This window comes from Hibiscus syriacus, unplaced genomic scaffold (genome assembly GCF_006381635.1).
Source record: "Hibiscus syriacus cultivar Baekdansim isolate YM2019G1 unplaced genomic scaffold, ASM638163v2 tig00117032_pilon, whole genome shotgun sequence".
Taxonomy (NCBI): domain Eukaryota; kingdom Viridiplantae; phylum Streptophyta; class Magnoliopsida; order Malvales; family Malvaceae; genus Hibiscus; species Hibiscus syriacus.
In genome coordinates this window covers 21,846-33,568 of record NW_024063532.1, presented here as the reverse complement: position 1 = coordinate 33,568, position 11,723 = coordinate 21,846, and the positions used below count along the sequence as shown (strand labels likewise).

General features: G+C 34.5%; 1 protein-coding gene across 3 annotated transcripts; it reads right to left on the bottom strand.

The window, feature by feature from the left end:
- Positions 1–4,875: 4,875 nt before the first annotated feature.
- LOC120196391 (ABC transporter G family member 3-like) lies at positions 4,876–11,014 on the bottom strand. Of its 3 annotated transcripts, none has more exons than XM_039198207.1 (12): positions 10,767–11,014; positions 9,337–9,833; positions 9,172–9,251; positions 8,729–9,015; positions 8,377–8,548; positions 8,022–8,135; positions 7,456–7,584; positions 6,956–7,147; positions 6,121–6,207; positions 5,566–5,838; positions 5,331–5,438; positions 4,876–5,178 (listed from the first exon to the last, which is right to left on the bottom strand). In XM_039198207.1, the coding sequence occupies exons 2-12, from the start codon at positions 9,806–9,808 to the stop codon at positions 4,927–4,929; spliced, it is 2,166 nt and encodes a 721-aa protein (XP_039054138.1). In that variant the 5' UTR covers positions 9,809–9,833; positions 10,767–11,014; the 3' UTR covers positions 4,876–4,926. The 3 variants fall into 3 exon arrangements, with proteins under 3 accessions (XP_039054138.1, XP_039054137.1, XP_039054136.1); XM_039198206.1 differs by having other exon boundaries at positions 10,702–10,779; XM_039198205.1 differs by lacking the exon at positions 10,767–11,014 and adding an exon at positions 10,702–10,750 and having other exon boundaries at positions 9,337–9,967.
- Positions 11,015–11,723: the final 709 nt, after the last annotated feature.

Sequence of the window (11,723 nt, the reverse complement as noted above, 5' to 3'; positions counted from 1 at the left end):
ACCCATTATATTCCTCTAATAACTCATCATAGGATAAATCATCAAAATCAGATGAGTTAGAGGTTACCTTAGAATCTTCCCCTAATGCCATCAAGCACAAGTTTGCTATTTCGTGTTCCTCTTCATCGGAACCTTCTTCATCGCTCCATGTAGCCATATGAGCCTTGTGCTTAATTTTTGATTGACCCTTTCTCTTCAGTTATGGGCAATGCAAATGATCGGGTCCTTCTCTTTTGGTTCATTTTTGAGGCCTTCATTTCGTTTGAATTTTCTTCCTCGGTAAGGTCTCATCATTTTTCTGAACCGTTTGGCAAATAATGCCATTTTCTCGTCATCGTCATCTTCATCCGAATCACTCTTATTTTTTATGGATTTGAGAGCAACTCCAATGTTTTTCTTCTTCTCCTTCTCCTTTGGTGTCTCTTCAATCTTATCAAGGTCCACCTCATCTTCAAGCATCATTTCATGAGTGAGGAGTGAACCGATTAGCTCTTCAAGAGTTAAGGATGTTAGATCCTTAGACTCGATGATTGACGTCTTCTTTGATTGCCACGATTTTGGGAGGGAGTAGACTAACTTCCTCACAAGCTTTTCATTTGAAATGATCTCTCCATATGATTTGAGACCATTGACAATCGTTGAGAATCTATCCGTCATAGCTTTGATATCTTCATTTGGTTTCATCCTGAAATTTTCATAGCTATGCGTTAGAATACTAATTTTAGATTTCTTTACCTCATCGGTACCTTCATGAGTGACTTGAAGTTTGTCCCATATTTTTTTGGTGGTTGTACAAGATGAAACTCTTCCGTATTCATCTAGTCCAAGAGCACAAAATATGATATGGATGGCTTTGGAGTTGAGCTGAAACATTTTTGTCTCTCCTTCACTCCATAATCTTGGATGAGTGAGAGGCTTGAAGTATCATTCTTCTACGACATTCCATGCTCCCATGTCACTTGCTTGAATGAAGTACATCATCCTATTTTTCCAATAGGCATAATTAGCCCCATTAAAGAAAGGAGGTTTGTTTACGAGCATCGAATCGAGACCGGAGTCGAAGTTTGAAGTAGAGGCCATTGATGACTTTGATTATCGATGTAACTCTTCCCGAATCGACTCAAGAGGCGATTAAACCTTCAAATAAGTTAGGCTTTGATACCAATTGTTGAGTTAATCGATTGACGGAATTGGCCAAGAGGGAGGTGAATTGGCAATAAAAATTTTGGTGGAAGTTTTTGCAGAAAATTGAAAGAAATTGCACAGCGATTTAGAGTGGTTCGACTTTCTCAACCAAAGTCTACGTCCACTACCTTAACTATCCACACTAAGGATTTTCCACAAATTCACTAATTTGTCTTTCTTTTGAGGACAAAGAGTAACCTTACAAACCCTCAAGAATTATACCCAAATTCTTGAGAATATTCTCTCCCAAAGAGAACAATACAAATTTGCAAACTTACAAGGAAATCCTCACAAGGTAGATTGTTTGCACAATTCTAGAACAAAGAAAAGAACACTCAAGAATGAATACAATTGAGCACAATAAGTGTTCTTGAAAGCAAAATGAATATTGAATGAAAAATAGGCTTGAAATGCTCAAACTTGAGGTTTGATGCTTTTTCTTTGATTCTCTCTTGATTCTAGTTGCTTGATGTTTCTTGTTATTGATCAATGGCTTCTAAGCTTGCTTAAATACACCTTGAATCACTTCTGAACGTTGGGGATCATTAATGAAGATAATATAGCCGTTTTAGTGTGAAATCAATTAATAAAACAGTTTGGAGCGTGGGGGAATCGGTATCCCTTAAGGGGAATCGATTCCCTAAGTGTAAAATTCAAATATTTCGACCGTTACATAGGGGGGAATCGATACCCCCGGGGGGGAATCGGTTCCCTCAGAGCATACTGGAATTCTCAGAGCCAAACCATTCAGGGGGAATCGGTTCCCTCTAAGCAATCTGGAATTTTTGGTTTTGAGATGGTTCGAAATATTTTGTAAAATCGTTTTGAAATTATTTTAAGATTAAAACTTAATTTTACACTTGAGTAAGGATTAAAAATACATTTGAAAGATTTGGAGTAATATTTTGATATTCGAATAATTATATCGAATATACTTAGAAAACTTTGTGGAAAATCTTAAAATTCATTTAACTTAATTTGTTATATCGAAATATCAAAATGTTTTCAACATATATGTATTCATTTAGTCCTTAAATTTATATTTGCATATTCATTTGGCCCATTGCTAGTTGTTATTTATATTTTTGTAACTGGCTCATAACTTTTTAATCATAATTTTTTAAATGGGTATAATTTAGTCTTTTTTATATTAATTTAAATCTCACATTTTAAATTTATTTCGATTTGGTCCCTTACCTATGCGTGTTGTTTAATTTATATTTTAAAATTTTATTTGTAATTTTATATTTCTTCAAATTTGTACTTAAATTTATATTTTTTACAAAATTGATCCATGATTTTTTTTGTAATTTACTCGAAATCATATACAATTACAACTTGCAATTCAACAATCACGAAAGATGACAAAATAATTAATCAAAAAAATAAAAACGACCCGACCTGAACTCAATCTGTATCCGGTAAACACCCGATTTGAACGAGATCTGACTGAAGTCCACCTGAACCTGAATTAACCTGGTTTTTATCTGCTTCGGATCTGAACTGATATCGATCCGAACTAAAAATGACCTGATCTGAACTCGATCTGAATCTGATGTTAAATCAACTAAAAATGACCCGAATTGATTTGACATGTATCCGAACTTATCCGAGTCAAACCATCAAATTGATTTGACTTGACATGTACCCGATTTTACTCGACCTGTCAAAATCCGATTGAAACCAATCCGATTATCTAATTTTACAGCCTAGACACATCCCAGTCCCTGTGCTCAAGTTTTACGCCTAATAAATATTAACATAAAAGGGGACACAACCGTCACCACGACAGTCTGCAATAAAAAGCCAATGTTTCATGTTGTACACACCATAGTCAAATTTCAACGTATATAAATTCTATTTAAATATATTTCTAATTATTTATACATAAACCAAATAAAATTTGAACACATTCATCCATACCGCCAATGTAGCAATTTATGTACGGTTGAATTTATGTTCAGATTTTATTATGGTCATGAATTATTATATATAAATTGTAATTAAATTTATTTCTAATTATTTATACTTTATAATAATTGATTTTATTTTAATTGAATGTATTAATTATTTATGGATTATAATTGTAATTATATTCTATAAAGAATAAACATGTTAAAAGAAGTTTGATATGCTGAACAAGGTTGGAATAATCATATTCAAGATCCTATTAGTTTAATTATACTTATTTTTTCAAAAATACAATCCTAAATACAATTATAATTATAAATATTATTTGAATAATCATTATTAAAATTAACTATGACTCTCTCCGTCCCATAATTTGTCTTATATTGACTATTTACATAGTTTTAGGAAATATATTTGATCTAGGAAAATATCAAAATTATCCCTAAAAATGATTAATAGATTTGATAGATTTATTTTGATGGGTATAAAAGAGTGGGACATACAAGGGTAAAAAGAGAAATATAAATTTTGTTGTTTGTCAATTTTTCTAATAAACCATTTTGAATGAGACTTTTAAAAATCAAAAGAGACATCTAGTGAGACGGATAAAGTATGAAGTATGATTGAATTGATAATTATAATATTTTAAAATCTATACCATAATATATCTAACCAAAATCAGAAGAAATTTAAAATAAAATAAAATTTAGATTAAAAATTCATCCATAATTAAACTTAAATTTAATTCGATTGCTTTAAATTATTATTACAATACCTAAAAATTCATAAATATGAACGCGCTTAAACATGTTTTATCTTCCTATTTAAGAGATTAAATAGTTTTAATGCAATAGTGTAAAAAATCTATAAATTCAAATTTTCATAAAACTAACTAATATTATTTATTAAAAAATTACTTCTAATGTAACATCTATCTGAGTTAAGAAGGAATAAGTTCAGCATATATCCTCTGCAGATTATAGATTATGTAGGAGATAACAATTTTGCCCTTGATATTGGCTCTATTCTCAGTCATTGTCTCCATTTTTAGAAATGGATTCCTTGTGCCAACAATAGTCCATTTCAGTCTCTTTCAACGAAATTCGTCATCAGATTCAGGTAACAAGGGATGGATAGAGCGGAATTAACGGACAGTATTACTTTAAAAATTTTAAATTATTATATATTTAGAATTTTTTATACTTTTTTAATTATAATCTGTTTTTGATTTTATAAAATTTTATAAGTTTGTTTCTCTTACCATAAAATTATGCATACATATCGTGGGTAGCCTTTTTGTCCATCTTTACTCTTACCATAAAATTATGCATACATATCGTGGGTAGCCTTTTTGTCTATCTTTACTCTTACCATAAAATTATGCATACATATCGTGGGTAGCCTTTTTCATCCACACCTGTCTCCTCAGTATGTGCGCCTATAATATCCTGATTCACGATGTGGTTGGTAGGCATGTACATAAATATGCCATCATGTGACATTCATGCAGCAAAGTAGCCCACGTGACTGGAAGCAGACTTCATCAAAGAGTAGATTCAAGAGGGGAAAAAAGACTTTGATACGAGCTTGTGGATTTTTCCAAGACATGGGAAAGGGAGGAGAAGAGACGAACAAGAAAAGAACGTTATTAAAGCCAAAGAAGGATTCATTCTGCAACTGTGATTGAGCATTTCGAAAATTTCATGCGCTAATGAATGACGCATCAAAGTTTGGGTAATTTATGGACGATAACATTGGATTGGACAATGGAAAGACGAGATTATACCATTTGAATGGCTGCCAAAGATGACAGTACCACCTCCATTCATCTCAGCTCGTCGAATCGCGACTACACTCGCAAATTCTACGTAGGGATACATTTTTCCTTGCATGAAAATGCAGCAACACAAACACAAGAATTCTATATCCAACTGCCATGAGGAACAATACCAATAAATTCTCCCACTTGGAGTTACTGCTAGGAGAGATATCGTAAGCACCATGGAGTGCTTGAAAACCCGATATGGTCCTCACCTGTCCAATGCCAAAATTCACTCCTAGATACTCGTTCTCCAAAAGTCCCTATGGCAGAAACATAGGTCACATGTTTTAAAGATTCTTTCAGAAATGATAAGATTGCCTAGAATGGATTCTCTCATGCGTACGGAATCCGAATACAAGCAAATGTATTTTGAAGTAAAGAAAATAACAAGATGCTATGAACACGCACACACCTGGATAGAGTAGGTGTGGAAAGCTATGTATGACAACGGATATGTCCACACAGTCCCAGGTAACTCATTTCGGATTCTGAAATAGCCCGCCGCAAGCATCAGTAACACCTGAAACATGGTGCATTTTGATCACAAGATTAGCAGAGCGAAGGCTTAGTAGTAAAAGCTCAAGACTGGAAATGAAAATATTTATAAAATTGCAAGATTAATTGTCTTTCAAATAGTGAAAACTCACATGTATGGTTACAAGAGTTAAGACACTCCGGAAAATATTTTTCCACAAAGAAGCAACAGCCAGCATCAATCCTTCATTTACTAAGAGGCACATAAAGAAATTCACCACAAAGTACATCAACAAACCGAATTCATCTCGCAATCCTATAAAGAAATAGAAGACGAGACTTGATGATATTGAGATGAGGAATAGGAAGGCAATGCTTGAGAGTAGTTGCCCAAACAGAAAGACCAAAGCTCCTGAATGTTGGTTTGACTCCTCACTTACATATATCTGTAAAAAAAAAGAACACACAATTTCAGCATGAAAGAACAAAAGAAAGAAGGAAAGCAACCGATCATGCAACTTCAGAAATTGGTTAGGAACTCAAAACTTTTCAGAAATTAGTTAGGAACTCAAACTTTTTGGTTAAGATAGGAGATGGGGTAGTCCAATTAGAGAGCTCCTTTAGAGGCAAAATGCGGCGGCTTCCATTAGGTTACCATCTTGGCCAAGAACTTCAAATAGTCATTATATTCAAGCCAAAAAAGACAAGGTAATAAAGAGAAGGATTACCTTGATTTCTTTCATTATCGCAGGTACCCCAGCGATGCTTAAAAGTAAAGTAAATGATACAAATACAAAAATTGCAGCGACTCTCGTCTGCAATAACAAGAGATAAAAGTGAGAAATACACCCATGTTTCGTATGTGAATCAGTTACTCTTTTCATATAATAATAATAAGTGAAACAGTTTCAGAACACAAATCCAAAATGTCAAAGAGGAAGGACATGAATCAACATGATGAACTATTGCATATCAAAAACTATATTTTCTACTTGCTTATCACAAAAGGTTCCTACTCTAATTTGCTACAAACATGTCCATCCAATGCATCTCTACTACTATTGGTTCATCAATGGATAAAGTCAATCGACAAAAATGACTGATACCATGACAGTTTTAAAATCATTTGGGGTTACTTGAGAAAATTCCGAATCCACAGAAGAAAGTAGCAGAAGTCGAACCATGAAGATCAAAACTATCAGCCACTTACCATAAAAGCATGACACTAGCACATAATGACTGGCAAATCATCTACAAACAACGTAAGCCTATAACAGTAAGAAGAAATATCCTACAGACAATAAACATGATGCAACTATAATAACAATACATATGAGCATCCCGTATAAATGCTCTTTGGTCTAGTGTCAATTTAGGTCCCTGTAAGTTTAAATATTAGACAGATTAACCATCCCCAAAAAAAGAGTTTAAATACCTAATAGGCTCTTGTATTTTTTAAGTTAAGTAATTTGGCCCCTCTTAATGTTTGATCTTGGTTGCGCCTGTGCATGAACAAAACATAAGACAATATATTTTTAATCACGAGCAAACGGATTTACTCACCACAACTGAGGACAAAGAATGCCCCAAGCCAGAAAATATAGTTCCAATACACAATGCAAGAAGCATATAAAGAATAAGACGAAGCCAGTAGTATTTCCATTCCCGTGACATAATTAGTAATGATCTCCAAGTCAATACTGCAATTCGTGTGGCATTTCCAGCCTTGCCCTTGCTTTTCAGAAGTGGGCCTTCCTATAGAATGCAACAAAAGTGAACAAAAATTACCAAGGCTGACTAATAGTTACTATAATACTTGAGGAAGTCATGCATGAAAAATGCTAAGGTACGTAAATATATATCAGCCAGCTGCACCCATCATCCGCTTACCTCTGCTCTAGCACCTTTAATTTGTAGACATGAGGTATATTAAATTGATCCTACTGATGTATAACTAAACATCAATATTGGGGACCAGCGGTATTAGCTTCAAATCTAACACATGCGGCAAATGATTATAGTAAAGCGTTCAGCTTCAAGACAAATAAGACTACATAATGTACCTTCTCTGTGAGTCTTTGTATCATAGTTTCAACTGCAGCGGCATCGGCTGATGATTTATACGTTGCCTCGAGAGTACATATTGCAACAGCAGTATCCATGTTCACAGATGAGAATTCCCCATTGTCATCCTGTCACAATGTAGCAGTTCATATATAAGTAAATTACAAAAGTAGAAACAATAAAGAGGAAGCCACTTTTCAATGTAAGATACAGAATTATAGAAAAAGTTCAGATCGATAAGGCTTTCATTTTGGTAGAATCAAACTCAGTACGGACTATTTTCTAATTTAAAAGACATAAGAGGTGCACCCAAAAATGAAGGACAAGGTACAGTTCATGGTAATACCAAATATACTATAGTATTAACAAAATGATATGATACACTTCACGAGCACTTTTAATCATCTTAATTTACATATTTAGCCAACAAGAATCGATGACTTTTGAGATCCCAATCAAGTTCGAGACTTTTTTCTTACTCTTATTTTTTAGGTTTTACTTGTAGCAAGTAACATTAAAATTAAGGCATTGAACTACATTATATAGAATGAGAATCATTTGATACCTGCCAATTTTTGCACATTGCAATGATCCTGTCAAAATCAGTGTTTATGGCACGTAGAAAGTGATCCGAAGGACTTTGCATTATTGGGCAAGGGAATCCAGCATTTGAGAAGTGCTTCATCAAGAAAAGAGATAAATTAGAATCATCATAAGGCAGAAAAGATGACCATATGAAAAATTAAAAGAAAATAAGTTCCAATCTTTCTAAATTTGTTCTATCTTAGTTTACTTGCTCCACATTATCTTTAGATGGACCTTTTTTTTCATCCATATCAAATGATGCCAACATAATGAAATCACTACAACATCAAAACAAAGGATTAACAAAAAAAAATTATATTCATATTACTAATTACCTGCAAGCAGGTTAATGTTTCCCCGAAAAACAGGGTGTTTCCATTTGAAAGCAGACAGATACGATCAAAGAGACCAAAAACTTCTGTACTGCTCTGATTAAGTGTGAAAATGAGAGTGCATCCTGTGCTTGTAAGTTTCTTCAGTGTTACCATCATCAAAAGGGCAGACACACTGAATAAAACAAAATACTAAAATTTAGCCGTAACATCGTAAATAATCTTGATTCTCTGGAACGTAGATGACACAACAATCAGCAAGTAAGCATTCTAGAGCATGCAAGAGACAAGCAGTAAGAAAAACAAAACACAGTTAAGAGTTGAAGTAAGAAAAATAAATTAATCAATAGGCTACCTATCAAGATGATAAAGAGGCTCATCTATAAATAAGATATGTGGCCTCATTACAAGTTCCCGAGCAATGACAACACGCCTTCTTTCACCGCTAGGAACCCCTTTCATATAACAATGACCACCGATCAGTTTGTTTGCAAAGTCACCCAATGACATGGCATGGATGGCTTCCTCTACAACACTCTTTTTCTGACAGAAAAAACCAGGTAGTTGGAGCAAAGCAGAGTAGTATAGATACTCCCGGACTGTGAGTGAGTCAATTAGAGTGGTTTCTAGATCAACATATCCCTGCAGGTTGGATTTTCAAAGTCAAAAGACAATCCTTGAAAAAAAATACTTACCTTTACCAGCAAAGAATTGCCACTATTAACCTAAGAACCATAGGGGGCATCAAATATAACATCTGAATATTTCACCCTTCATAAAAATGCAGCCAAAACTCACATATGAACCATACGGCATGTACATTTTCGCCCCATTCACAAATATCTCGCCATACATTTTAGCCGCAGGAGGTAATCTTCCTAAAGAGAAAACGACATTTTAGTCTTAAACGTCTAAAAAATCATTATTAAATGAGTAGCGAACATAAGAGGCATGCTAAAGGACCTGCAATAGCCCTCAAGAGTGTGGATTTCCCAGATTTTGCAGGACCCATGATTACGGTCATTGTACCAGGTAGTGCATAACCATTTGAACTCTTCACGACATTATCAGAATATTTCCTTTTCCCCTTTATAGTAACAGTCAAGTCTTTCCATGCAACTGATGCGCCATCAATTTTTCTTGCAGCAGCTGCACCTTCTGGCAGGTGCGGTGAAGGCAAGGACCCACTATTGAGCTTTGAGAGAGAAGATGAGACTGGAGTGGTTGCAGCATTGATGGAGTTGCCTCCTTCCTCCACCCTAACATCAACATCTGTATCCTCCCACTCAGGCGAATCCTCAAATGAGATAGGTTGTCCAAGAGCACCAGGCTTCCGCAAATAGAAAAAGTTAAATGCAGGCACCCTATTTGCAGGACTACTGGTTGAAGAGGATGATGATCTATAATTGTCTGATTGAGACTGTATTTCATCCATTTATTACTCCTGATTTCCAGATGTTCTGATGAAAAAAATGGAAATTGCCAATGAACAGTGAAACTTCCTGGTAACCCCGATTAAATAACTAAGGGATTACATCAACTTGTAACTGCATGCAAGATCTAACCATCCACACTTTCAATGCTTTCACGACTCCTAATTAAAACACAATGTCACCTGTTAAATAATAATCAATCTTAAGCAATAATTCTGAAATTTGAACTTGTTTTCCTCAGGAAAAAAGGGGTTTAAAAGATGAAAAAACTCAGCCTGTATTCATTATTGCGGAATAAATAAAACAAAGGATTGTCTATATCCTTTCAAACAAAATCAGGAAGATCATCTTCCATGAAGATAATAAATGAAATGCAACACAATCAATGAAGCATAAATACAAAACTATAAAAGGCCCAGTATCTTTAAATTACAAACAACACACTAATCCACATCAAAAGTAATCTATTTGCCAGGATGTCAAGGCAAAATACTAGTTCTGTAGTTCATTGACCGCACATTTGATAGAATTCAAACTACCCAGTACTCCATGGAAAACCAGGAAATTACTCCAAAAATGAAAACTTCAACCACAAAAACAGAACTTTTTAGTTACTAAAGGAAACCCATAACGCTATCTACTACAGAAAAAACCAAAACTGTGAACAGTAGCCATCATTTCTTAGTACAATTACTGATTATTAAAGAAGCTGGTTCTGAGTTAAATATAATCAACTTAAAAACCTGAAAGCTTCAAACTTTTTGTCTCTTATTAGTAACTTAAACATCCAAGAGCAGACAAAATAAGCTAAGATTCCATGTCAAGCAATCTAAATTAAAAATAACAATAATACGAAGCGTCAAAAGCTAAAGGGAAGTGAGAGGAAGAAGCAAACCTGGATCTGAGTAATAGAAAGAGGAAAGGGAAAAGAGTGGAGCGAGTGAGTGGAAGGGAAAAGACGTTGGTGTTGAAACCTGTGTTTTGTTTTATACAACAAAATAAATGGATAGATATATAATATTTCTTGCTTTGCTTTCTTAATCATTGCTTGTCATCACTCTGTCAACTCTGAAGTCTCTTGTTTTCCAAGGCTCGCTTTAATTTGTTATGAAGAAGAACTCAATGATGTTTGTTTTGCCATCACACCATTTCCGAACGCTTCCATTAATCCATTTCAGTACTTTTTTTTAAAAATGTTTTCCATGACTAATTTGCATCAAATTTTATGAATGTGGGAATTGTTTTCCAAAGCTAACAAACCCACTATTATTTTATTATTATTATTGTGTTCATGTGTCCCTCATTTATTTTAGAGAAAATAACCTTAGTGACCAAAAATCCCATATAATATACGATTTTAATCAATTTTTTCCGGATTTGCCAAAATGACCAACAAAATCGCAATGCGATCGCTAATTCGCAACGCGATCTCCATTATCGCAAATTCGCGTTACATTTTCACAATGCGATAGTTGAAAATCGCGTTGCGATGGTCTACAGTATCGTTGCGATTTTCCCAATTCGCAATGCGAATAAGTAAATCGCAACGCGAATTGGGAAATTCGCAATGCGAATAAGTAAATCACAACGCGAATTGGGAAAATCGCAATGCGATAATAAAAAATCGCAACGAGATACTTACTTTCGCAACACGATACTGACTTTCGCAACGCGATTTACATAGCGCCATTCGTATTAACGCGTATTTTTTTTTTCAAATTCCAAACACGTATTTTTTCTTAATAAATCGGAAAATGAACCGTCCACAGTAATCGCAACTCATAACCTCAAACCCAAAAACACAACACTCAGTCCCATCTCCATCTCTCACTCTCTACGGCGAAATCCGTCCCCATCTCCGAAGATTTCCGTCCCCATCGCCGGCGAAATCCCTCACAACCATTCAAAGTCAAAAAT

Bases quoted from the DNA above. Each gene is read 5' to 3' on its own strand.
- LOC120196391 (XM_039198207.1), bottom strand. From the start codon at position 9,808: ATGGATGAAATACAGTCTCAATCAGACAATTATAGATCATCATCCTCT. The intron at 6,208-6,955 runs GTGAGTAAATCC...TTGTTATTGCAG, and splicing joins ATTCTTTGTCCTCAGTTGTG to ACGAGAGTCGCTGCAATTTT. The intron at 5,839-6,120 runs GTAATCCTTCTC...TTTTTTTTACAG, and splicing joins CGATAATGAAAGAAATCAAG to ATATATGTAAGTGAGGAGTC.